Genomic DNA, 25517 nt, shown 5'->3' on the forward strand with positions numbered 1-25517 from the left:
GGGTTCCACTCTCTCTAAAAAATCAATGAAAAAATATCCTCGGGTGAGGATTAGCAAAAGAAAAGAGAGAGAGAGAGAGAGAGAGAGAGAGAGAGAGAGAGAGAGAGAGAGAGACCGTCCCGCTGGGGTTGAAGGGAGAGAAAGGAGAGAAGATCCAAGAGCAGGATCCCAAAGGTGGGAGAGGCTGCGAGCAGGAGTGGCTGTGAGCGAGCAGGAGAAGGAAGTGATGGAGAGTGGGAGGTGTAACCTCCGTGGACGTGGCCCCGCCTGTCCGGGTCCTTCCGGCTGTGCTCGAACTGGGGCAGCGACAGGACTGGGAGGGGCGGCGACAAAGAGGCGCGAATCCGAACCGCGGAGAGTACAGACAGTCCACAGCCCGGAGCCCCAGGAGGAGGAGGCGGGTAGGGCTCGGGGAGGGGCTGGCCCCTTGGCCAAGGGACAGGGAGTAGGGGATGGGGTGGGGGGCGATGGACTGTGAGGCCACTGACTCCTGGGGGGCCCTCTGCGGGGTGGGTGTGGGGTTGGGGTGAGGGCTGGGCCTCTGGGCATGCTTTCTGTCCAGATGCTAATGAACAGGGGGGTGGAGGGGGGAGGGGACATGGGAGTCCTGTCTGAGTGTCAGGGCTGGAGGCTCCTGTTGGAGTTGGGATATTTTGGGCATTAGACTGGCCCAAGTTGTGACTAACTAACCCATGTGACCTGGGATAGGTTGACAAAATACCCTGAAGCGTTTGCTTTCCTGGCAGTAAAGGGAAGCTAACCAAACACCAAGTCTGCCAGATTGTCCTGAGGATTTGTGAGAACCTATGTACAGTCCCCTCACCTCCTGCGACTGGTGCAGAGTTGCTGCTGTCATTGTGTCCATGGACAGTGTCCAGAATTTGGGCTCAGTTCCCGCTTCGCCACCTGCTGCCAGCGGTGGTGGAATGGCAAGGCCTTTTGCAGCTGTTTCCAACAGCTGGCCTGGCTCTCCAGTCCACAGAACGATTTTGTCCACCTCTGCCTCTCCCCTCCCCTTCGCCCTCACCAAGCAGCCTCTGCCTTCTTTTACAGGATCTGGAGACACCCCCAACTGATGGTTTCTGCCCAAGCCCACACAGCCAGGACCAGTGCTACGTGCACGGAAGGGCCTGCCAGAGGCATTTTCCAAGTGCTCCAGCCCCAGGCCTTGCAGCTCCTGCGGTCAGCTGGGTAGGCCACCAGTGCCAGCGGGATCTGAGGAGCGGCTGCAGCCCAGGCCATGCCGGGCCAGGGACTGCCCCTGCGTGTGGCCACCCTGCTGACGGGGCTGCTGGAATGCCTGGGCTTTGCAGGCGTCCTTTTTGGCTGGGCATCCCTGGTGTTTGTCTTCAAAAAAGAGCATTACTTTGAGGAGCTGTGTGAACCCGACGCCAGGCTGATGGGCAATGCCACGGGCATGGAAGGTAAGGGAGCGATGACTTCTCTGGGACACTGAGTCTGGTTTCCAGGTGGTGGGAGGGGTAGGAAGGAAGGGCTCCACCTCCTGGCTACCCTGCCATCCTTATATATTTTTTCTTTAATATATTTTTATTGATTTCAGAGAGGAAGGGAGAGAGAGAGAGAGAGAGAGAGAGAGAGAGAGAGAGAGAGAGAAACATCAGTGATGAGAGAGAATTATCGATCGGCTGCCTTCTGCATGCTGCACCCCACCCCCCACCCCCCCACCCCCCACCCGTCGCCAGGGACTGACCCCACAACCCAGGCATGCGCCCTTGACCAGACTCAAACCTGGGACCCTTCAGTCCACAGGCCGATGCTCTATCCACTGAGCCAAACTGGCTAGGGCCCTGCCATCCTTTCTATGGAGAAAGGGAGGGATTGTCAGCCAGCCTTCCTCTGTGCCCCAACCTTAGTCCAAGGACTGCCTGGGGAGGGACGTACCAGCTTCTGAGGGCTAATTAGGGGCAGTCACATTACAGCTCACCTAGGGGAGAACTTTCCAGAGGCAAGCTGTCCGAGGTGGCAGGGGCTGCCCCAGATGGGAGCCAGGCTGGATGCCCACCTGGCAGGAAGTCCAGGGTGGAGCAGAGATTGGCCCCTCCACCCCGGGCTCCTGAGCTCTTCCTGTCTCTCCTCCAGACTGCAAAGCCCAGGATGATAGGTTCTTACTCATCTTCACCCTGGCATCCTTCATGAACAACTTCATGACCTTCCCTACCGGCTTCATCTTTGACCGTTTCAAGACCACCGTGGCCCGCCTCATAGCCATGTAAGTCCTGAAGGCCCAGCCTGGGCACAGGTGGGCAAGAGGAGTTCCTCTGGCAGCAGCCTCACTTGAGGGAAACCCAAGCCAGGCAACTGGGCAGCCCTGCCAGGCCCTGCCCCAGAAGCTCTGCAGGGGGTGGACTCACCTTCTTCCCGCACTCCTACTTCCCTCTCCTCGCTTCCCCTTCGGCTCCATGTGAATGTGTGTTCAGCTTGATGCTGAACTGAGCAGGAAGGAGCTCAGGCCTACTTCCTGGGGCCAGGCTTACCAAATTAGCAATACCTGAAATTGCCACTCTGCCTTCTTCCTGGAGATCCTGGTCCACATCTCCTGCAAGGCCTCACACCCAGGGGGCCCAGGCTTAGTCATCCTCCTCCTCCCTCCATCATCCCCCTAAAGGCTTAGCTGGTTATGTCTTAGGGGGTCTCCAGTGGTGGAACTTCCCATCTCTTCTGACTGAAAGGGAGACAGTGGGGGTTTCCCATGCACATGAGTCAGGGAAGGTCAGGGGCTTTATCTTGTTCACACAGGTACCACTGGTGCTGGCACGTTCAGTGATAAGCAGCGGCTTACTGGGGGCTGATAGGACCCAAAGCAGGCACCTCCTGGCAGGTGTGTCAGAGATGAGTTGTCAGACACGGGGACTGGAGGGCAGGCTGGGCCAGGAAATACCCAGAGAGTCAAATTAGTCCCTTGCTTCTTAAGTGTTTGGGTGCAGAATGACTTTATCTCAGTTTCTTGGTCCTTATCTCCCCTCTTCCCTCCCCTTCCTTTGCCCCTAACTCTTTTCCCAGCCTTAGCATGTTAAGGAAATCCCAGTTTCCCTTTCTGTGTTTCTTCTTTCCTTTCCACAGAATACTTCCCTTCTGTCACCTCTGGTCACCAAATGTGTGGGTTTTCCCACACCGAGCAATTCTGCAACCCCAGCTGGGTGTTCTACAGTGTAACTCATTTCTGACATCCTCTGCCTGGAGACAGTGTCAGATCTCATGGGTTAAGGGTTCAGTCCCAGGAGACTGCCCCCCATTTCAGATGTCCCAGAGGGTAGATCTCCCTTGTGGTGGAGGAGAAAATTTCCCCTTTCCACTCTTAGTTCTTCTGGCTGATCTGATAGTTAAATTGACATGAAGAAGATTAATAGGAGAAAATAACCAAATTTAATTACATATGTACATACAGGGGTTCCATAAGAATAAGAGGCTCAAAATCTGTCATCTTGAGCTAAGGAGAAAAGGGGGCGGGGTAGTGGTTTGGGACTTCAAAGGGGAGGAAGGCAATTCACATGGAGGTGGAAAAGCAAACGTTTGGTAAACAAATGTGAGCTGGACCATCTTTAGCAATGGGACACAGAGGGGACTCTGATCAAGCAACCTTGCTAGGTTCAGATTAAACTGCTGTTATTTGTGATGATACCTCCCATCCTGGAGCAGGTCCTCTAAGTTTTTTTAAGCAGTTAGGGGGAAGGTCAAAGGTTCTTTCTGAGTTTGTTGTTTCTTCCAAAGAATTAGCTTAAGATAATCAGTGTCCCAAAGAGGCATATTTTGGGGTGGCAAGCTCTGCTTCCCTTCACCAGATTTACCCCCAACTTCTGTCCAACTTGGCTACTGACCAGAGGTTCCCATGACCTTGACCCCTGTGGGTTTGATTATTTGATAGAGCAGCTTACAGAACTCATAGAAACACTTATGCTCAGCAGTTGATTAAAAGACAGGATAAAGGATACAGATAAACAGCCAGATGAAGAGATAGATTCATATTAGTCATTTTCATAAAACATTCAGGTAAAGGGAATGCAGCTTCTTTACCTAAAGCTGTGAGGGCCCCGAGCACAGGAGCGTCAGTCCACGTGGAGTTGAGGTGCTTTACCCTCCTGGAAGCTCTCTGAACCCCATACTATTGTGATTCTATGGAGGCTTCCTCAAGGAGGCATGAGCAATCATCACCTCTAGTTCTAGCCCCTCCCCCCTCTCCAGACAAGTGTATGGGGGAGACAGGGCTGAAAGTTCCAAGCTTCACCCCATGGCTTAGTCTTTCTGGTGAGCAGCCCCATCCAGGAACCCACTCAGAGTTGCCTCATCAGAATAAAAGATCCTCTAGTGCTCTCATCACTTAGGAATTTCCAAGGGTTTTAGGAGCCCTGTGTCAGGGGCTGGGGACAAAGACCAAATATATATTTCTTATTATAATATCATAGTATCACAGATCACCCCCTGGTGCGGGAGCATGAATTCCTTATAGCAAAGCAATCATAAAGTTCAAAAGATATAGCACATTATTAATCCCATTCAGTCTTAATAACTATCCAGTCCATCATCGTATCGTCTGAGGATGTCTTCCAGGGCCACTCGGGTCTGCAGGCTTCTTTTCGATCTTGCCCAGTTCCAAAGGCAGGAGTGGTGTCAGCAATTTATTGGCTTCACCCTTCTAGGCAGCTGGTGTCATTGAGCTAAGAGACAGTTTCATCTCTTGCTCGGAGCCTCTTTTGAGGTGTTAATGTAATATTGGACTTCCCTCACTACATACTGCATTTTTTACACATTCCCTTACTTCCAGCTACTATTCCTCCACTGATACTCAAATGTTTCCACCCTGCTGGTCTGGGTTGCAGGCAGCAATACTAGTCTAGCAAGTGCCCTTCCCCGCCTCGCCTCTGTCCATTTCTGTTCAGATGGGGTCAGGTTACACAGGTGCAGAACTAGCGGGCTGTCTCTACCACCAGGTGGGCAATCTAGCAGCATTCACTGTTGGCCCCGAGTTTTGCCAGGTGGACTGAAGGCACAATCTGCCCCATAGAGCCCTTAGGAATTGTTACATAAAGGTCAAACACAGTTATAGTTTCTTGGGTAGGAATCCGGCCGCTTCCATTCCTTGTAGTGGTCCTGTGCCCAGTGGGGAGCACAGTTGAGTCAATGTGAGGCAGAAAGAATACCAGCAACTTTCCTTCCCTACATCCTCTTCTTCAGATCCACTAGAAAAACAGGGACATCTGTCTAATGGGGACATTCCTTTAAGTCTCCCTGATGCTGAGTCTGAGCACACACTTGTGAGTGCGTGTAAGCCAGTCCTTCATGCCCTCATTTCCCACCATTTTCCACAACCAGTGTTTCAATAGCTCATCCCAATTCTCTATCAAATCAGTACTCTGAGGATAGCTCTGTCCATTGTCAGACATTGTCTCCTTGGCCTGAAGAAATGATGGTCACCCATCCAGATTGGTACAATGTTGGTTCTTTTATAGCACGCTGAGTATTTGCAGCTACCACTGATCAGCAAAGCCTGGTCCAGAGTCAGAGGCTATTCCTGTCGGGATCATTTGTAGCTGCCCAGGGCTTGCAGCGCCAGTTTCTCTTGCCAACTCTGTTCAGGTCCTTCCCCCCAGGGATCTGCCACAAGGCCATCTGCAGTCTCTGTCTCTTTTGCTGGCAGGCAGACAGCTCTTACTGGACTTTTGTGCCTTAGAGGTTGCAAGAGGGCAATGTCTAGGTCCAGCCCATCTGTGCATTGCTGCAGCAGCCCAGGTCCCCTCATTTTATGGACCCAGGTGGCCACTTTGAGTGAGCACATAGGGACATAGGCTTGTTGATTTCAGTCATTCTCTGAGCCTGGCAAGGGGCTCTTTGGATGGACATAGTGATTTCCACAGGGCTATACTCCATACAGGCATCCCTTTAATAGGCTAAGCTTCTGCTGCCCTCTGCTCGTCCATGTGGCCAGGTCATTGCCACTGCCTATGAGTCAGTAAAAACCCAAACTCAGGGCCCCTTTCCATTGTTCGGTTCTTCCGTCTTTGCTAGGAGAACAGCCTGCAGCTCAGCCACGGAGCTGATCGGTTTCTACCTTCTTTGATCAGAGTGGTGGCCTCACAAACAGGATGTTGTCCACTCACAGTGGAACTGCCATCCACAAGCCAGGCAGCTCCTTGGTGGTCAGTTAAGCATCCTTTGTAAGGTAGAGTCCAAGTGACAGGAGACTCCGGTAGCCCCTCACACAGGTCTGGGGTCAGACCTAGGGGGAGAGAGGCTCCTGCTTGGCAGTATCTCCTCCTTGACTCCCAGGCAGTGTGATCCCGTATAAACCATTCCATTAGGGAACTCTCCTGGGCTCTGCCACCCGCTTTGGGGCGTTTCTACAACATCGTCCTAGACATTGTGGTATTGCAGATTTTACGATCATTTTGTATTCTTTAGTCATCCATGTAGCTTCAATTCATGTCTGATAACAAGATAATAAATGCCCCTCAGGTGGAAGTTCTCTAGGTCAAAGCCAAGTAATTGTCGCTGGGAGGTGCCCACAGGCCTTTGCCATCTCGCTGGTCTAGCTCCACATGGCTGTGATCCCCAGGATGACGTATTAGCCATGCTCATAAAACATTACGTAAAGGGAACACACCGCTTCTCATAAAACCTGTTTCAACAGTCCCACTTTCACAATCTTATCAACTCTTACATTGTCGTGTTCTCTTACAAAAAATTGTCACCCTCCTCAGAGCTTCACCAATGGGTTTTGGTACTTCTCTTTTTCACCCCGGTATTTACCCACTCTTGTGTAGGAGAGGCTTTGGGTCCCCCGTGAGGGGTCAAGGGACTCTGGCCCTGTTGTCAATCTTTAACTTGATGAATCTGCCACAAGCGACTGCTGATCAGGTTTCTCATTGTCATCTCTGTCTCTGGCTTCCAACATTTTCTAACCTGGGATAAACAGACGGCACTTGTTTGGGGGACCTGCAGGGGGTCCCCTTTGCCCAGCCAGCCTTTGGTAGTGCTGTATCAAAACCTCTGGATTAAGGCCCACGGTGCTGGCAGGATAGGCAAGTGTAGGTTTCTTTGGGCCAGGAGGCTGAGGTCAGCGGGGTGGCGGCATGATGAACAGAACCAGAAAACCCATTGGGCCCAGCCCGCAGGCCGGCTCTTTTGGAGCCACTTAACATGCTAAAAGGGGTTGTTTTGGGAAAAGTAGGAGCAGAAGCTCCATTCTATCACCCTGAAGTGTGTCAGGCCCTGGCTGGTGGAGGATGGCCAAAAGCCGCAGCCTTTGTGCCCAGTGACATTGGGTTTGGTCGCAAAGGTCAGTGTGTTCGTGACATTCCTGGAGTCCACTTTTAAGGTTGTCAAAGGAGCCAGTATCTCTTGGGTCCCATACAAAGGCAGGAAGGAAAGGCCACAATCCTGAATTTGATGGTGAAAACACAGTGCTATTTGCTTTAATCACCTATTCCTTCCCCATTTAGAATTTCTACCCTGCTGCTCTGGCCGGTGGCTCAGTTGTTGGAACATCACCCCATGCACCTAAAGATTGTGACTTGATTCCCGACCAGGGCACATACCTAGGTTGCGGGTTCGATCCCCCATCGGGGCACATACAGGAGGAAACTGATCGATGTTTCTCTCTCACATCAATGTTTCTCTCTCTTTCCCTTCTCTCTCTAAAATCAATTAAAACATATCCTGGGGTGAGGATTAAAAAAAAAAAAGAAAATTTCTACCCTGCTAAAACCAGTCCCTAGAGTCTCTCCTCTGCCTTCCCCCATTCTCTTGTTAATGAAACTAATGCAGTTATTAACATCTGTAAGAGCCTGGAGGGGAAGCAGAGACACCAAACTCAATAAGGCTCCCTGAACTGTTTTTCGGTTTTGCCGTATTATGGTTATGTGGGGTGCCCACGAGAAAGGGCCCCCTTAACCACAGCATTCACCATGACCTGGGTAACGGGCATATTCAGTGGGTCCCTGTCCTGGTCCTCATTAGAGTCACTCCCAGGTGGTTTGCATACAAAGCGTAGCAGCTGCCTCATCTGGGGTGTCCACTGGGCACAGATGGGGGACACGGCCAGACCATACAGTGGCTTTTATCAAGTGCACCAGGCTGGCCCCTCCCTCAGGAACAGCCTCCTTGTGTCTGGATCACATACAGCCATCTGCGATTGTTCCATTGTTCCATGTGGGTCCTGTCTCCACCCCGACATGCTCTTCCACCGCAGCATTCAGAACCAAAGACACAGCCCCAAGTAAGTTACCCTCACAATCCATTTCAGTAAAGCTTCCCCGGGAAGCTGATGACACCGATCCACAAACTGAAACGCCTCCTTCATGCTGTGCCCCTGGTTTCAATGGTATCTTGGTTTTGCTCTCCTCTCGCACTGACGGCCTTCAGCCTTCGTGGTGCCCGGAGGTCTTAGAGGTACTTTCTGTTGTCCCTGCATAATTTTTCCTTTGGTGGGTGGCTTTGAGGCTAGCGGCTGTGGCTCAGACTGACCCAGCTCTGAACTTGGCCCAGCCTCAAGGTCTGACCCAGCACTCTCTTTTAATTTCACTTGAGCTATTACAGCTAACGGTGACCAAGAGATTATGTGTTTCACCTTTTCCTTATTAGTTTGCATTTTCTTATGCATCCAGTGAACCAATTCCCAGACAGCTGGATTCATCTCTAAATTCTGTTGGTAATTTTACCTTTGGTAACTTATTGTTGCACCGCTGCTGGTCCACACCATGGGGGACCATGTGGTCACCCAGGAATCAGAGGTTCTTCACCCCACACCCTTTCATCCTTTCTTTTCACACACCACTTGTTTCTGTGAGCCAGGGTCACTCTGGCCAATCCCACCTCACCAACACCAACTATATCTGAGAAACCTACCACTCTCTTTTCTCCTTACTTCCATGCAGAACACTTCCCTTCTGACACTCTGGTCACCAAGTGTATGTGGAGTTTTCCCACACTGAGCAATTCTGGACACCAGCTGGGTGTCCTTCAGTGTAACTCGATTCTGACATCCTTTACCTGGAGATAGCATCCAATCCCACGAGACTGCCCCCCACATTAGATGCCAACCACAATGGTAGGTTCCCCAGGTTACCCACAACTTCGGTCAGACTTGGCTACAAATTAGAGGTTCCATGACTCCCACCCCCACCCCTTGGACTTAATTATTTGCTGGAACATCTCACAGAACTCAAGGAAGCACTGGCTTGTATTTACTGGTTCATTTAAAAAAATATATTTTTATTGATTTCAGAAAGGAAGGGAGAGGGAGAGAGAGATAGAAACATCAATGATGAGAGAGAACCATTGATTGGCTGCCTCCTGCACACCCCACACTGGGGATTGAGCCCACAACCTGGGCATGTGCCCTGACTAGGAATTGAACCATGATCTCCTGGTTCCTAGGTTGACGCTCAACCACTGAACCATATCAGCTGGGCTTTACTGGTTCATTAAAGGGGAGGATCAAGGACACAGACAGACAGACAAATGAAGAGACACATTGGGTGAGGTCTGGGAGGGTCCCGAGCACAGGAGCTTCTGTCCCCGTGGAGTTGGGGTGTGTCACCCTCCTGGTATGTGGATGTGTTCACCAACCTGGAAGCTCTCCGAACCCCTTGCTATTGGGATTCTATGGAGGCTTCTCAAGTAGGCATGGCCAGTCATTAATTCTGTTTCCAACCCCTCCCCACTCTCTAGAGAAGTTGGGGGAGGGGCGGGGGCTGAAAACTCCAAGCTTCACTTCATGGCTTAGTCTTTCTGGTGAGCAGCCCCATCCAGGAGCCTACCCAGAGTTGCCTCATCAGAACGAGAAAGATACTCCTAGAGCTCTTATCACTTAGGAATTTAAAAGGGTGTTAGGAGCCCTAACCAGTTTGGCTCAGTGGATAGAGCGTTGGCCTGGGGACTGATAGGTCCCAGGTTTGATTCCGGTCAAGGGCATGTACCTTTGTTGCGGGCACATCCTCAGTAGGGGGTGTGCAGGAGGCAGCTGATCGATGTTTCTCTCCCATCGATGTTTCTGACTCTCTATCCTTCTCCCTTCCTCTCTGTAAAAAGTCAATAAAATATATATATTAAAAAATAAATAAAAGGGTGTTAGGAGCCCTGTGTCAGGGGCTGAGGACAAAGACCAAATTTACATTTCTTATGATAAATCACAATATCACACTTAGGCACTACTTTTATTACCCCATGCTTTCAAGACCCCTAAACTGCTAAGAGATCCCCATGACCTTGGGATTGTGGACTTGACTTATAGTACCCCAGAACTTTCATCTTGGGGTCTAGGTTGGTACAGACATTTCCTTTTATAGAAAAGGCTACCGAGGCTCAGAGAAGGGCAGTGCCTGTCCCATGGTTACACAGCCAAGAGGAATCAGGACTCAAGGTTTTGATTTGGAGACCAGGCAAATTTCTCCAAGGGACTGGCCTGGACGGTCATCATCTGCCCTGCCCTTCCAGGTTTCTCTTTTCTTGACGACACTCTCCATCTACCATTGTCTATTTCAGATTTCTCTACACTAGTGCCACGCTCATCATAGCCTTCATCTCTGCAGGTGAGTGCTGTCAGGTGGAGGGAGGGACACCTCAGGGGCACCTGGTGGATGGGGCAGGTGCAGAAGGTAATGGCAGGACACACTGACCCCCACGGTTATGCAAACATCCACAGACGTTGAGCTTGAAAGAATCCTTGAAAGAATTATTGCTGGTCCATGGAAACAGTTTAGTCTACTGAGAAATTTGAAAAGTAAGGACAACGGAGGCATTGCTTCAGACAGTAGCATCTATTCAAGAGATACATCCTTCCTCTGGTATGTGTTAAAATGCTCTCTTTTAAAAATGAAATAATAACATGAATGGCAGTTGCTTTTGAAAATAGCCTTACTGCCCTAACCAGTTTGGCTCAGTGGATAGAGCGTCGGCCTGCGGACTGAAGGGTCCCAGGTTCGATTTTGGTCAAGGCCATGAATCTTGGTTGCGGGCACATCCCCAGTAGGAGGTGTGCAGGAGGCAGCTGATCGATGTTTCTCTCTCATTGATGTTTCTAACTCTCTATCCTCTCCCTTCCTCTTTGTAAAAAATCAATAAAATATATATTAGGAAAAAAAGAAAAGAAAATAGCCTTACTTAGCAGGGTAAAAGTGGACCACCCTTTGGTAGTCAAAAGTTGTATTAAATTTTACTGGTTTACAAACATAGAAAATGTCCCAAGTCTGGGAATTCCAAGCTGGTTCATTAACCTCTTCCCTATTATGTAGTGGAGAAAACTGAAGCCAGAGAGAGACCTCTCTCTGACTGGCTAAGACCGTGGTCGGCAAACTGCGGCTCGTGAGCCACATGCGGCTCTTTGGCCCCTTGAGTGTGGCTCTTCCACAAAATACCACAGCCTGGGCGAGTCTATTTTGAAGAAGTGGTGTTAGAAGAAGTTTAAGTTTAAAAAATTTGGCTCTCAAAAGAAATTTCAATCGTTGTACTGTTGGTATTTGGCTCTGTTGACTAATGAGTTTGCCGACCACTGGAAGAGATGCCTTCCAACATTACTCCCAGTGTCAGATCACGTGGCTCAGTTTTGGAGTCAGTAACAGCACGTAACTCGTGCGCATGTAGCACCTGTGCTGAAGCCGGAGGGTGACACAGGATCATCTCCATCTGTGCCCAGTTCGGACAGGCTGGGTATCTTTGTCCAAACAGACCTCATAGCCTGGCACCTGTAGCCAGTTATTTAAAGCCACTCTCCTCATCACACCAGCTTCTTCTTTCCTAAAAGCTCGTAAAGGATTTTCAAGTGGCTGGGGTGTGTGATTCATTTATGAATCATTGGAGGAACAATTCCTCCTTCCTCCATAACAGAGCATTTTGTTTTTGGGGAAATGTCGGGACCACACCCACCCTATTGTGAGACGAATTGCAACCAATCTTTCATGCCTTAGGAGACCCTTACCTTGTATAAAGACGGAAATGGTAAGGTAGATAGTGCGAACACAGCCCTGGGCGTTTTACCTGCTCCTTAAGGTGTAGAACAATCGTTTATTGCTTCAGTGGATATTAGGAAACACACACATGCTACATTCACAAACACCGAGTCACCCACCTGGTGGAAAAGTCGTTCTCTTTTCTTTCCCTCTCAGTCCTCTGAGTTCATGAATGGAGGTGTTGAGGTGGGGCTGGTGGGACTCGGGCACGACGGCAGGAGCAGGTTCCAGGCTGTGAGCGTTCCGAGGGCAAATGCATCCGGTTACAATTTAATAATATTGTTTTCCTTTCATTGTATTTGTTTTCGAAGTTACTTGGTATTCATGACAAGCAACACAGGTTGCTTTTCATTTACAGCAGTGATATGAAATTTCCCTTAAAAATAATAGATTTCTTTTGGATAAAAGTGAATCAAGTCTGACGGGTGTGGCTCAGTTGGCTGAATGTGGTCCCATGTACTGACAGGCCAGGGAAATTGCCGGCTCGATCCCCAGTAGGGGGTGTGCTGGAGGCAGCTGATCAATGTTTCTCTCTCTCTCTCTCCCTCTTCCTTCCTCTCTCTGAAATCAATAAAAAACATATTTTTTTAAAAAAGTGAGTCAACTTAAAGAAAACATGTTAGCAAATACTAGTGTTACCAGACGGGGACCTGGCCCAGAGTGGGTCTTTCCTCAGGCCAGCTGGTAGTGTGTGGGTTCTTGACTTCATGCAGGAAAGCTTTCACAACTTGAGTCCAGGTGACTTTACTTTTATTAAAGCTGGGGACAGTGAAACCAGGAAGCGGGGGTTAAGGTAGAAGAAGCAGCAGGAGAGAGCCTAGGTGGGACTCTGCTTTGCTCACTAGAAGCGTTATAGGAAAGAAGTGAATCAAGGCCAGCTGCTGTCAGCTCACTGGAAAGTCAGAGAAAGGGGGGCCTTGGAGATGGGTTCAGGGGGTGAGCCTGGGATGAGCTGCTGTTGCCCACTGCACCCTTAGTTGCAGTCTTGTGGGGACCCTTAGAGTTTAGGAGAAAGAAACTAAAAAAGCTCATGCCTGGGATAAGGCAAGGGCATGCTGCTGGGAGAGCCTGCGCTGGCATCCTTTGTCTTGAGGGTTTTTATCTCGGCGGGCAAGAATCTTAGGGGAGGGTTTCAGCAGAATATTCATGTGCATTTTAAATATGCTGATGCATCAAAATGAGCATGTAGGGGAGTGTGGGATTATTCTTTGGTCAGCTTTACTGTTTTGCTTTTATCTCGAGCCTGTCTGGCTCTAGTCGGGTTTTTGTTATTTGTTCCCCGGACTTCATCTGTCCTTGGGTTTGGCTGGCATTAATTGGGACTCGGTTCTCTATCTCTCTGACCAGGGTGATTTAAGCTATTTATTCTCTGTCAGGGAGGAGAGGTAGAAACCATTTGTTCTCAAGTGTCCTTGATTAGGGAAGATCAAGTCTTGCAATTCACTAGCTGGCTGCAAGCTGCCCAAAACTGGTTGGCCTTGTTTAATTTTCTTTTCTCAGTTTCCCCATTCCACTTGTCCAGGAATTTTCCTAGCTTCTTACTATCCTGCTACACTAGGACAGGCGTGGGTTATGGCCAAAATCATGAAGGTGGGCAGAAGTTCGTGGTCTGGGAAAGACTAATTATTAAGCCGCCCTTCCCCCTCGGCATTTTAGTTGTTTCGCTGTTATCCAACACTTTCCAGACCTATTGTAATGATTTTTTTTTTTTTTTTTTTTTTTGCGTGTCAGTCTTTTCAAGGGCAAGAAGTATTCTTTACTCAGCTTGCATTTCCAATGCCGAGCACAATGCCTGGCTTGAAAAAAGTGCTCAAAGTTGAATGAACAAAGGAAGGACAGCTCATGGCCATTTTCTCACTGAGATCTCACAGCACCCCATGAGGCAGGAGGAGCAGGTGACTGAGCCATAGATTTAGAATCCCGCTCAAAGTCATGCCGTGAATGAGGGGCTGGGCTTGGGGAGTCCAGGCTTCTCCCCACAGTATCAGGGATGAGTGGAGGGTCGCTCTGGTTCGGTGAGGGCAGGGAGCAGTGGCTTCACTTTGAGTCCTCCTATGTTTTTAGGGATCCTGCCACAGACCAAGGGCCTGCTTTGGTGCGGACTAAGGTGATTCAGGAGACCTCTGCAGGGTCCCTCCTTTTGGGGGAGCCCAGACCAGTATCCTAAGACCCTAATGTCTAGAAGGCTGGGTAGAATTGGGGCCTTGCCTCCAGGGCTGTCGAGAATTTGAAGCAGGTGGGAGCCAGAGTTTGAGGCTCCGTGTTTGGGCCACACTGTGAACCCACCCACCTCTGTCTTTGATTGTTCTAGGCTCAGCGATGCTGCTCTTCCTGGCCATGCCCATGCTCACCGTTGGGGGAATCCTGTTTCTGATGACCAACCTGCAGGTAGAAGCCTGCCCACATCCCAGGCACCTGGCGGGAGGCTGGGGAGGGATAAGGACATCAGCTGCCTCAACAGGGGGCTGGCCCAAGCCAGGGTGGTGGCTGCTGGGTGGAGGGTGGTCTGGGTATAACGACCTGGCACAGGCTGGGTGCACATTGCTCCCATGAATATGTAGGTGACTCAGGCTGGTTATATGTTCTCCAGGTTGGGAACCTATTTGGCAAACACCGCTCGACCATCATCACCCTCTACAATGGAGCATTTGATTCTTCTTCAGCCGTCTTTCTCATCGTTAAGGTAAAAATTAGCACCAGCCAAGCTTTACTGAACACTTATGTATGCCAGACACCTATCTAGTAAACTTTGCATGATTTCTCTCCATCATCCCTTCTGCAGCTTGAGATGTGACATTTGAGCTTGACAACAGGCCTGTCTGGTTCTAGAGCCTGAGCTTGTAACCCTTTAGCCCCCTTTTTCAACTTAATAGGATTTTGGGCAGAAGCTAAGGGAAGGCATGGCTATGATGTGCTTGGGTCAGTGTTGGGCATAGGGTGGGATCCCTTTGCAATGGGATGTTTGCACCTGTGAGCCTCTTGTTTGGACAAGGAGGTGGGAGGTGGCTAGAAGGGACTGCAGGAGCAGATACTAAGGCCTCTCCAGCTCTCCTAAAGGCTACTGCTGGGGTTCAGGAGGATGGGTTGTTGCCAGGCTATTTGTGGCCCATCCAATAGCCATTCCACCTTCTTCACTGCGCTGATGATTTCATCTGGACAGCGAAGTGCCAAGCCCAGGGGATGAATCTTGATTTATCTAAATGACTGACAATCCCTTTCCCCCTTGTTAGTGGGGGAAGAGGTGGTCTTAGTTAATGAGATGAAGGGGGTAGATATTGGAAGGGGATATTTCCCTCTCTGATAGAAGGTGAGAGCAGAGTGAAAAGAAAGCCTTTCTCCTTGGTCCCCTTCCCACCCTTCCTCTTTGTATGTGGATGTTATAGCTGGAAACGTGGCAGCCATACTGTGATTATGAGGCAACTGGTTGCAGGACAAAAGTTAGTACACTAAGAATGAGTGAAAAGAATGAGTGTGAGTCTTTGACACTCCAACCTGCCAAACCTGGCACTTCCCTTTGGGCTTTGTGTTAGGCCAGAGGCAAAGCCTGTGGGCCATGGGGGAAGATTAGAAGGAGCTCCGGGAGTCACCGCCCAGACATGAGACTAGCTTCGTCCCATGAGCACCTTGGCTTGAAAGGTCACCTAAAGACTGAGCCTCTAGGGTACTTACTCAAGCCTTCCTACCTCTGGTATAAGAGCCACTTCCTGGGTTGACCCTCCTTCCCCTGGATGTTCCTCCCTTCCCCTCCTCCCTCCTTAGAGCTGGAAGAAGAGAAAGGGCCAGAGCAAGAGCTGGAGTTCTTAGTGCACTCTGACCTTGCTGCTGCTTACTCTGACCTTGAGCAACTCGTTGCTCCTCTCTGGATGTCACTTTTACCCTCTGTAAAATGAGGGAGTTGGGCTAGATTAATGGTCTTTAAACTGAGTGTTGAGGAACATTGAAGGATTCCCTTTGATGTTATGCCGTAAACCAAGGAGAATGAGGGGAGAATGACTGGGACGCTCTCTACTGATGTGTTTCATGAATTGAATTTTTGTGTATAATTTTTTTTTGTTTGGACAAAAAAAGACTTTGTTGCTATTGAAAAAAAAAAAAAAAGATTAGGAGGCCCCCAAGAAGCCATACTTGGAGGCTCTACAAGGCTCTGGGAATGGTGGCATGTTGCTTCCTCTGCTGCTGGTTGAGCCACAGGGTGAGGGTGAGGCTATGTGTGTACCATTGGTTAGCTTCTAGAATGGAGGGCAAGAGACTTATTCTTGGAAATGGGGGTCCCTGCCCTTGCTTCTTTTTTAAAAAAAAATATTTTTTATTGATTTCAGAGAGGAAGGAAGAGGGAGAGAGAGATAGAAACATCAGTGATGAGAACGCATCATTGATTGGCTGCCTTCTGCATGCCCCCTGCTGGGGATCAAGCCTGCAACCCGGGCATGTGCCCTGACCGGGAATCGAACTGTGACCTCCTGGTTCATAGGTCAACACTCAACCGCTGACCCACACCAGCAGGGCTGCCCTTGCTTCTTACACTGACATTGTTTTGTACGACAAAATATGTATAACATAAAATTTACCATCATAGCCATTTTTAAGTGTGAGGTTCAGTGGCATTAAGTTATTTCATATTGTTGTACAACCATCACCACCATCCATCCCCAGAACTCTTTTCAACCTTGTAAAACTGAAACTCTGTGCCCATTAAGCAATAACTTCCTGCTCCCCCTCAGCAGCTCCTGGCAACCACCATTCTATTTTCTGTTCCTGTGAATTTGGCTACTCCAAGTACCTTATATAAGTGGGATCACATAGTATTTGTCCTTTTGTGACTGGCTTATTTCACTTAGCATAGTGTCCTTAGGGTTCATCCATGTTGTAGCATGTGGCAGAATTTTCTTTCTTTTTAAGGCTGAGTAATATTCATCGTATGTATAACCACAGTTTATTTATCCATTCATTTGTGGATAGACACTTGGGTGCTTCCACCTTCCGGATATTGTGAAAACTATTGCTGTGAACATGGGTGTTACACTAAGTTTTTCCTCCTTTTTCTGCAGCTCCTTTATGAAAAGGGCATCAGCCTCAGGGCCTCCTTCATCTTCCTCTCTGTCTGCAGTGTGTGGCATGTTGGGCGTACTTTCCTCCTGATGCCCCGGGGGCACATCCCCTACCCACTGCCCCCCAACTACAGCTATGGGTAAGGACTGTTGATCTGGTGATTGCTGGCCAGAGCCCCTCCGGTGACCTGAGGTAGGAAGCAGGGGAAGGGACAGACATGGTAATAGTAGGGCAGAGGAAACCCATCACAGAAGAGGAAGAGTAGAACAGGGGTGTATCAGTTAGCTATTGCTGCATAACAAACAACTCCAAAACTCAGTGGTCTAAAACATTAAGCATTTATTCTTTTTCATAAGTCTGTGGGTAGCTGGCTAGTTCATCTGATCAGTAGACTAGCTGGGGGCTGGCTGGTCTGGATGGTGGTCATTTACGGTGACAGGGAGGTCTGGGTCACCTGGCTCTCATCCTCCAGCAGGCTAGCTTGGGCTTCTTCACATGGTGGTTCCAGGGTTCGAGAGAGGTTTCCTAAAGTTGAGAATTGGAATTGGTACAGCATTGTGTCTGCTTCATCCTCTTAGCTGACGCTGCTGACAAGGTTGGCCCAAACTCTGGGCGTGGGGAACAGTTGGAGTTGCAGTCCCTTTGCCTAGGGTGGGGAACAGAGGAGGTGAAGGAAAATTCGACTGTTTGTAGTCCATCACCACCAAAAGCAGAGGGAGGGCATGCATTTGCCACTCACTTACTGTTTGCAGACCCTTGTGCTTTCTTGTTTTGTCTCTCGAACATCCTATCGGTTATATATCCTCTTCTTCATTTTCCAAATGGGAAAATGGAAGCTCAGAAGGGTTAAGTATGAGCCATGTTGCTAGCTAGGAAGAGGCAGAGCTGGGATTTGAACCCAGGCGTGTTCTACTCTTCCCACACTTCCCAAACTTGGCTGCATATGAGAATCACTGGGATCACTTGCAGGTCTTTGAAAAATACGAAAGCCTGGCTCCCATGCCCAGGCATTCTGATTTCACTGGCCTGGGCTGCGACCTGGGCATCAGGGTTGGTGAAAGGTGATTCCAATGTGCAGTGACATTGGAGATCCACTCCACTGTGTCCTCCAGCCTGAACCCCAGACTCTGCTCACAGTCCTCGGGCTGGTGGGGCTTCTGTTTCCACAGCCTTTGCTCTGGGGCTGGCACCAGAGAGAAGAAGGAGACAGCCGAGTCCAAAGAGCTGGATCTACAGGCCAAGGAGTTCCTGCCACCAAAGGAAGGTGAGCCCTGCTGGGTAAGCCATTTCCCCTTCAGAGCCTGCCTTTCCCTGCGGCTGACCTGGCTCCCCACCTCCAGAGCCTCCCCCAGGGCTCAGAGTCAGGAAAGGCAGGTGGAAAAGGACCTGTAGGATCTTCTCAATCCCCTCATTTGATAGAGAGTCCAGAGAGGGGCAAGACTTGTTTCTTCTCCGTTTTCTGTTCCTCTTTCTCATCTCCTCATCTCCCCTTCCCCCCCTGAAGTCATTCTTCGATCATTGTCTTCCTTCCCCCTAACTTCTTAGTCCCAAGTCTGGCTTATTTGTCCCCATTTCTGCAGGTCTCCTGGGTCTGTCCTCTCTCACTGTCCCATCTCCAATGGCCTCCTCCTTTCCCTCCTCTGTCTGTTTTGGATCTTTGGTATAAACATCACCAACCACTGCTGGCTAAGGTAGAAACAAGAATAGGATTCTGGGAAGCTCACAAAATTAAGGGAAAATGAACTTGCCAGGCTCCAGGAAGCACAGAATCAGGGGTCCTAGTCCAAACTCACAGCCTGTCTGCTTCTCCAGGAAGAACGATCGATTGGTTCACCTTGGTTGAGGCACAGAACACAGGACTCACAGTCCCATTGGACCACGAAGAGCAGGGCAGGGGAGATTTCCAGAAGAAACCTGGATCCTGGGACCAAACAGAACTCGGGGGGATGGGGAGCAGGCAAAACAGCAGCTGTCTACCACTAACCCTCCGCTCATCTCTACCATTCTCCTCTCCTTGTCTTTCTGTTCACCACCCTGGCTGAGAAAGATTGATATAAAGTGTCAGTACAAAAAGTGGTGTTGAATCCAAGCTATGAAAGACAGATGAGATTTCAACAGACAGAGAACACAGGGAGGGTCATTCAAGGTGGTAGAGCCGATGACAAAGGCTTAGAGGAGGGGATGTGTGAGTTGCAGACAGCTCGGACTGCTCGCCGGATGAGTTCTAGAAGGCCAGAAGAGAAGGCGAACTTGGACCTCAGGCTCTCCCACTAGGGCCTCCACATTCTTGCCCATCCCAGCCTTCCATATGCCTTGTAATTCATGCCAGACCCTCCTTTCCCGACAGAGATCCCAGGACCAGGGCAGCTGGAGGAGTCCCGTTCTTTCAAGAGCTCTGTTCTCTCCCGGCGCTTTGCCTGGCACCTGGTGTGGCTGTCTGTGATACAGTTGTGGCACTACCTCTTCATTGGCACCCTCAACTCTCTACTGACCAACTTGGCCAGTGGGGACAGGGCACTGGGTATGTGGCAGGGCTGGGGGGAGGCAGCCCACTGCATATCCCACTGGGGACTTGGAACCTCGAGGGTGTGGGGTGCTAAGCTTAGCAGGGCTATGTGCTCCAGAGGAAGATCTGAGCAGGGATATGGGCAGGAGGATCAGGCTGGGTAAGGGCAGGGGGAGAAAAATCCTCTCCTGTAAGAAAGTTCTGGAAATTTCTTACCACCCAACCCCCCTCTGTCCTCTGCAGTCAGCAGCTACACAAATGCCTTTGCCATCACTCAGTTCTTTGGAATGCTGTGTGCCCCCTGGAACGGCCTGCTCATGGACCAGCTTAAGCAGAAGTACCAAAAGGAAGCGAGAAAGACGGGTGAGAACTGGGCTCCTCAGGATCAAGGAGCAGGAGGGGAGAGGTCTTCATTAACCTCCATGCCCATCTTCTCTTTGTTCTTAATTTTTTTGTACTTGAATCCATCCATCCATCCATCCATCCATCCATCCACTCACCCACTAGTCATTGAGTGCCAATTATGTGCCATCCACAGTTCCAGATGCAACAATGGACGAGGCAGATATGACCTTGTTGTCAAGCTGTTCTCAGTCTAGAGGTTGGAGAAAGGCAGGTATCAGTCATTGCAGTCCATGAAGTAAACCTGCAGGGGGCTATGGGGATATGAAGAAGGGCACATAACCTGGTCCAGGAGAGGATGGGATTGGTGTTAGGAAAGGCTTCCTGGAGGAAGTGGCATCTGAGCCGGGACCTGAAGGATGAGTAAGAAGTGAGGAGTGAAGAGGAGGGTCCTGGGAGTGGCCCAAGAATATAGTGGGGTTAAGATGGTGAAGGAGAGAGCGAAACATTGAGGAATCTGGGGAATTCCAGAAAGTGATTCAGACTTGCTAGGGCACAGAGTGCTAGGGAGTGGTGGGAAAGGGGTGGAGAGAGAGAAGTAAGAAGGGGCAGGCAGCACACCAGGCCAAGCTCCTTGGAGGTGTTGAAGGAAGAGAGGGGCACCGAGATATATTAACCTGTGGAGGTCGGGGGTGGGGAGAGACTAAAGTAGAGTAACTGTTCTGCAGTTTCATCCATACCCCTCCCCCACTTTCTGGCACTGCTTCTCTTCTACCCCAGCTGGATGGAGTCTGTGAAAGCAAGTTTTAGACATCAAATCATTTCATCTGTAAACACTTCAGTTAGTATCTCTAACAAATGAGGCCTCTCTTACTCACACATCCCTATAATGTCATTATCACCCCTAAAACACCCCCAGTAGTTTCTTACTATCATCTAATAAGCAGTTCTGTTCAGATTTCTCCAGTTGTTTCAAATAGGTTTTTTTACAGTTGGTTTGTTCAAATTAGGGTCCACATAGTGTATTTTTTTTATTCAAGAAAAATAATCTTACATATAATAATATTACATGCAATAAACATTAATATTTCAAGAATAAAAGGATTTTAACTATTATAATATTACCCACATAGTGTATTTTTATTTGGTGTTCCTTTTCTGTCTTTTAAAATCTGTATCCTGCTCTCACTTTTCCCCCACCCTGTTGTTTATTTGTTGAAGAAACCGGGTCATTTGGCCTGTGAAATCTCCCAGTTTTGGATTTGGCATCCTTTTCCTGTCACTGAAAAAAATGTCTCTTCGATTGGGTATTTCTTGTAAACAGGCAGATTGGAGGCTGAGAAGTCTTGGTGTAATATTTTTTGGTGAGAATGATTCAGCGCTGGAGCTCAGTGGGCCCCTGGTACCGTTGTCCCTGCTTTATGATGTTAGGATTGATCAGTAGGTTCAGACATCGTCCGTCCGATGGCCCATTATAACGTTTCCCATCAGCTGCCTGCCTAATGATTTTAGCCGCCATTGAGGATCAATGCCTGGACCCATTATTGTATTAGGGTTACAAAATGGCGATTTTCTATTCCTAGCTTCCCTCTCGATTTTAATAGCTAGAATTCCCCTGGAAAGAGGGAAAGTTCTATTTGTTATCCTGAAATAAATGCTTGGTTGTTCCTCTGTTTGCATTTCATAATAATGACGTTGCCTTAGCAACCTCTAGGGTGACTACCCGTTGTTTGTCTTTAAGAGTTTCATTTTAAATATATTTGAATGTATTTCTATCAACATTCTTCTGGATGCCCGAATTGTCCCATCTTTGCCAGTGGAAATTTTACCAATCTAGTACCTGTGACCTCTAGGCGTAATCCTCTCGGTTTTAGGGGTTGGTTTTGTCAGCTTGACTACAGTGACTCCATTTGGTTTCTTCACTCTTTCCTTACCCCCATCCCGTTCCACAGGGATCTGCCCTCATCCCTTGGGCTGCTGCCTGGTTCTCCGGGTGTGGCTGCAGTGGAGTGGATGTGGCATTCCCCTCTTGGTGGCTATTTGGATGGTTTCCAGTCTTTGGCCATCACCTGTAGTGCTACTGAGAAAAACTGGCTTTGGGTTGGAGGGCGCCAGAGCTGATACGGGGCCCAGTCAGAGGTCATTGTAAGAATCTATGAGTGAGTTGATGGTGGCCTACGACCAGAAAGTGCCAGTGGGGATGGAGAGGAGTGGATACATCTGAATGATATTTAAGCAGTGATTATCAACATTGATGATGGATTGGAGATGGGGCATGTGGGAGAAGGAGGATTCAAGAATGACCCCAGGCTTCGGCCTGGATGGTTGGGTGCATGGTGGCTCCTCCTTTTCTCCCCGTCTTCTCACCTCCTCCCTGCCCTCCATGGTGCCCCCTCCAGGCAGCCTCTCCTCTCCCCCCTTGAACCAGGTTCTTCGGCTTCAGTCGTGGCCCTTTCCGCAGCGGTGCCTTCGCTGGCCCTGACGGCTTTGCTGTGCCTGGGCTTTGCCATCTGTGCCTCGGTCCCCGTCCTCCCTCTCCAGTACGGCACCTTCGTCCTGCAAGTGATCAGTCGCTCTTTCCTCTACGGGGGCAACGCTGCCTTCCTCACCGTCGCGTAAGTGGGGTTGGGGTGTGTTACATAATGGGGGACACACTGGGGCAAAAAGAAGTGTGCTGGAGGTAAGAAATCAGGAGGTGAGGATGGACCTGGAGGTGGTCAGGTGAGGGAGATAGAGTCTGGGAGCAGGTGGAGGGGGTGATGCCTGGAGGTGGGAGCTGGTGGGAGCCTTCACATCAGCTCTCCCCTCTGCCTCTGTTATCAGTTCAGTGAACTCCTATTCACCCTGCAGGGCCCCCTGTTCCAACTCTCCCAGGATAGAAAGTTTCTTTCTTTGTGCCTTTGGCACCCAACCTAGTCTTGCTTCCTCGGCGCTCGCATCATCTGGCGTAGAGTGATCTGTGATGTGTCTGTCCTTTCCTTGAGGCTTCCCCGGGGCACAGCCTGTGTCTGGGTCCCTGCTGGTTTCCCAGGCCTGGCACAATGCCTTCTCTGTGTTCTGTGGTTTGAAAGGCTGAGCCACAGCAGAGGGGAAGGCTGCGTGGGGGTGGGGGGGTGAAGGCAAGCCTAGGTCAGGGGAGTCGGGAGCAAGTGGCTGACAAAGGGCCACCGAGGCCAGGCCCCTGCTGGGGGGAGGGACCCTGAAGCTCACTGCAACCCCCTTGTCTCTCCCCAGCTTCCCTTCCGAGCACTTTGGGAAGCTCTTTGGGCTGGTGATGGCCCTGTCAGCCATTGTGTCTCTGCTGCAGTTCCCCATCTTCATGCTCATCAAAGGTCCCCTCCAGAACGACCCGTTCTATGTGAGTACCCTGGGGACATCAGGGGTCCTGGCCTTTGACCAGCCAGGACATGCAGTCTGGGGCAACTCTGTGGGACCCCAGCAGGGGGCACCCCCAAACCTGAAAGTGCCCTGACCACCACACAACTGTCAGCTGCATTTAAAAGGTCAGCAAAGTGTAGAATGAGAGTTCCAACCAGTTGTTGGGAGAAAAAGAAAGGACTGAACCTACAACCGAGGAGAATTGCTAGATTGACATTGGACGGCCCTCACTTAATAGTCAGGAGAGGTGTGTTTAGCTGGGGCCTCTACCACTTCCCACATCACCTTGCACAGGTCACTGGCTGCTCTGGAAGCCTCTGTTTCTTCACCTGTGACATGGGCATAGGATCCTTTCCCCAGCCTGCTCCGCAGAGCAGAATGAAAGTACCCACTAGATTTTCCTTGAGGCACCATTGTGTCTGAGTGGACAGTGGAAGAGGAACCAGGGAGAATTCTGGTCCCTTTGCTGGTGGTGGATGCTACTCAGAGTCCTGGATTCCGCCTCACTCCGCCTCTCCCCCTCCAGGTGAACGTGATGCTGGTGCTGGTCACTCTCCTGACCTTCGTCCACCCCGTCCTGGTGTACCGCGAGTGCTGGCAGAAAGCAACCGCCCCTGCAACCACCTTTTAACCCTCCGGATGCTTTTGCCTATCTTTCTTGGAGGACCTGTGTCCAGAAAGACTTTGCCCACCCTGGCTACTTGTATTAAGTAGCCATTATTATTATTATTTTTTAAATATATTTTTATTGACTTCAGAGAGAGGAATAAAGAGGAGGAGAGAGAAAGAAACATCAACGATGACAGAGATTCATTGATTGGCTGCGTCCTGCATGCCCCACACTGGGGATCAAGCCCGCAACCCAGGCATGTGCCCTGACCAGGAATCAAACCGTGACCTCCTGGTTCATAGGTCAATGCTCAACCACTGAGCCATGCTGGCTGGGCAAGTAGCCATTATTTTATCTTTTTTTAAAAAAGAAGATGTATTTAACTGCCAGCCGAGACTGTTTATCAGCAGGAAAAAAAGCTCAGTTGCCAGGCTGATTGACATCATGTATACCTGAGGCAAAGGCACGTGGAGGTTCTCCTTCCGTCCAGGGCAGGAAGCCCAGGGCCTCGGCAGACTTGGCGCAGGGGAGGTGAGGTGATGGTTGGCCCTGAAGCCCGGATGTGCCTGGGCTCTGTGCTGTCAGGTGGTTTTCCAGGTGAAGTGCCAGGTCAGGTCGTCATGCCTCAGCTACGCTGTCTGGCATCTAGTGGTGGCACCCAGTTCGCCCTCACAGGCACAGCCTTAGTGGTAGGATGGCAGTGAGCCGTGGGGAGAAAGAGGAGCAGACGGGGTGGGGGTGGGGTCCCTGGACCTAAGTCCCAGCTCTGCCACTGATGCTGGAGGACCAGAGGCAGACCCTTGTCTGGTCTAAGCATCAATCTTCCCATCTGTAAAACGAGAGGATTCTGGAGTTGGAGGCTCTTTCTGATGTTCTGGAAGGCGTTAAGAACAGTGACGGAGTCAGGCCACCCAAGGAGCCTTAGGAACCAGCTGGCCTGCTTGACCAAAGGATTTCCGACGAAGCCTTTTGGGCATGTTTTCATCTTCAAGAAGGGGCATGATTACTTAAACTTAGAGTGTTAAACAAAAGATTTCTCTGGGGGATAATTTTGAGATAAATAAAGCATCTCTGCCTAAGGCAACTATTGCTCTGCCTCTCCAGGCTTTGGGGCTGTGTGTGTGTGTGTGTGTGTGTGTGTGTGTGCACGGGCGCATGGGCATGGGTGTGTATTCCTGCCTGGTCCCCAGCCTGGGGCAGTGAGCACCCAAGTGGAGGTGGAGGAATCTGACTGCAGCATCCTGATGTGGCTGCTGGATTCACAGGTGGAACAGAAGCCCTGAGACTGGGATCCACCCACCTGGTCCTGGGATGAGGGTTTGAGACCTCCTGCCCCAAGGAATCTCTCCCTTTGTCTCCTCTTCTTCCCTACCCCACCTCCACCTCTACACTGCACCCTCCCTCCCTGCTAGCTGGGAACACTAGGTGAGTCAGAAGGTCCCCATGTGGGTCTCACGCCTGCCACTTAGCTGCCAGGGCAAGTCCCTGCACCATTCTGAATCACAATTTCCTCACCTGCGAAGTGCAGTTAGTCATTTCTATCCTGAGGGCGTTGGTGAGAATTTAAAGTAATTGCTACTGCTTAGCACATGGCTGGAACACATGAGTGTTTGTTCTTTTATTTGCCCATGGCCAGAGAGGAGAGGGTAGCAAGGAGGGAGGAAGAGGGGCC

At 50.1% G+C, this 25517-nt stretch overlaps 1 protein-coding gene across 1 annotated transcript; it reads left to right on the top strand.

Annotated features, from left to right (window-relative positions):
* The first annotated feature begins 273 nt into the window (after positions 1 to 273).
* Positions 274 to 24950, top strand: SLC43A3 (solute carrier family 43 member 3). The gene is made up of 13 exons (XM_080688198.1): positions 274 to 401; positions 1054 to 1424; positions 2101 to 2230; positions 10498 to 10544; positions 14272 to 14348; positions 14551 to 14643; positions 17009 to 17148; positions 18179 to 18273; positions 19357 to 19530; positions 19759 to 19878; positions 22286 to 22472; positions 23092 to 23215; positions 23762 to 24950. The coding sequence occupies exons 2-13, from the start codon at positions 1241 to 1243 to the stop codon at positions 23864 to 23866; spliced, it is 1476 nt and encodes a 491-aa protein (XP_080544324.1). The 5' UTR covers positions 274 to 401; positions 1054 to 1240; the 3' UTR covers positions 23867 to 24950.
* The last annotated feature ends 567 nt before the right edge of the window (positions 24951 to 25517 follow it).

This window comes from Plecotus auritus (assembly GCF_963455305.1).
Source record: "Plecotus auritus genome assembly, chromosome: 9".
Taxonomy (NCBI): domain Eukaryota; kingdom Metazoa; phylum Chordata; class Mammalia; order Chiroptera; family Vespertilionidae; genus Plecotus; species Plecotus auritus.

Bases quoted from the DNA above. Each gene is read 5' to 3' on its own strand.
- SLC43A3 (XM_080688198.1), top strand. From the start codon at position 1,241: ATGCCGGGCCAGGGACTGCCCCTGCGTGTGGCCACCCTGCTGACGGGG. The intron at 2,231-10,497 runs GTAAGTCCTGAA...TGTCTATTTCAG, and splicing joins GTGGCCCGCCTCATAGCCAT to ATTTCTCTACACTAGTGCCA. The intron at 10,545-14,271 runs GTGAGTGCTGTC...TGATTGTTCTAG, and splicing joins CATAGCCTTCATCTCTGCAG to GCTCAGCGATGCTGCTCTTC.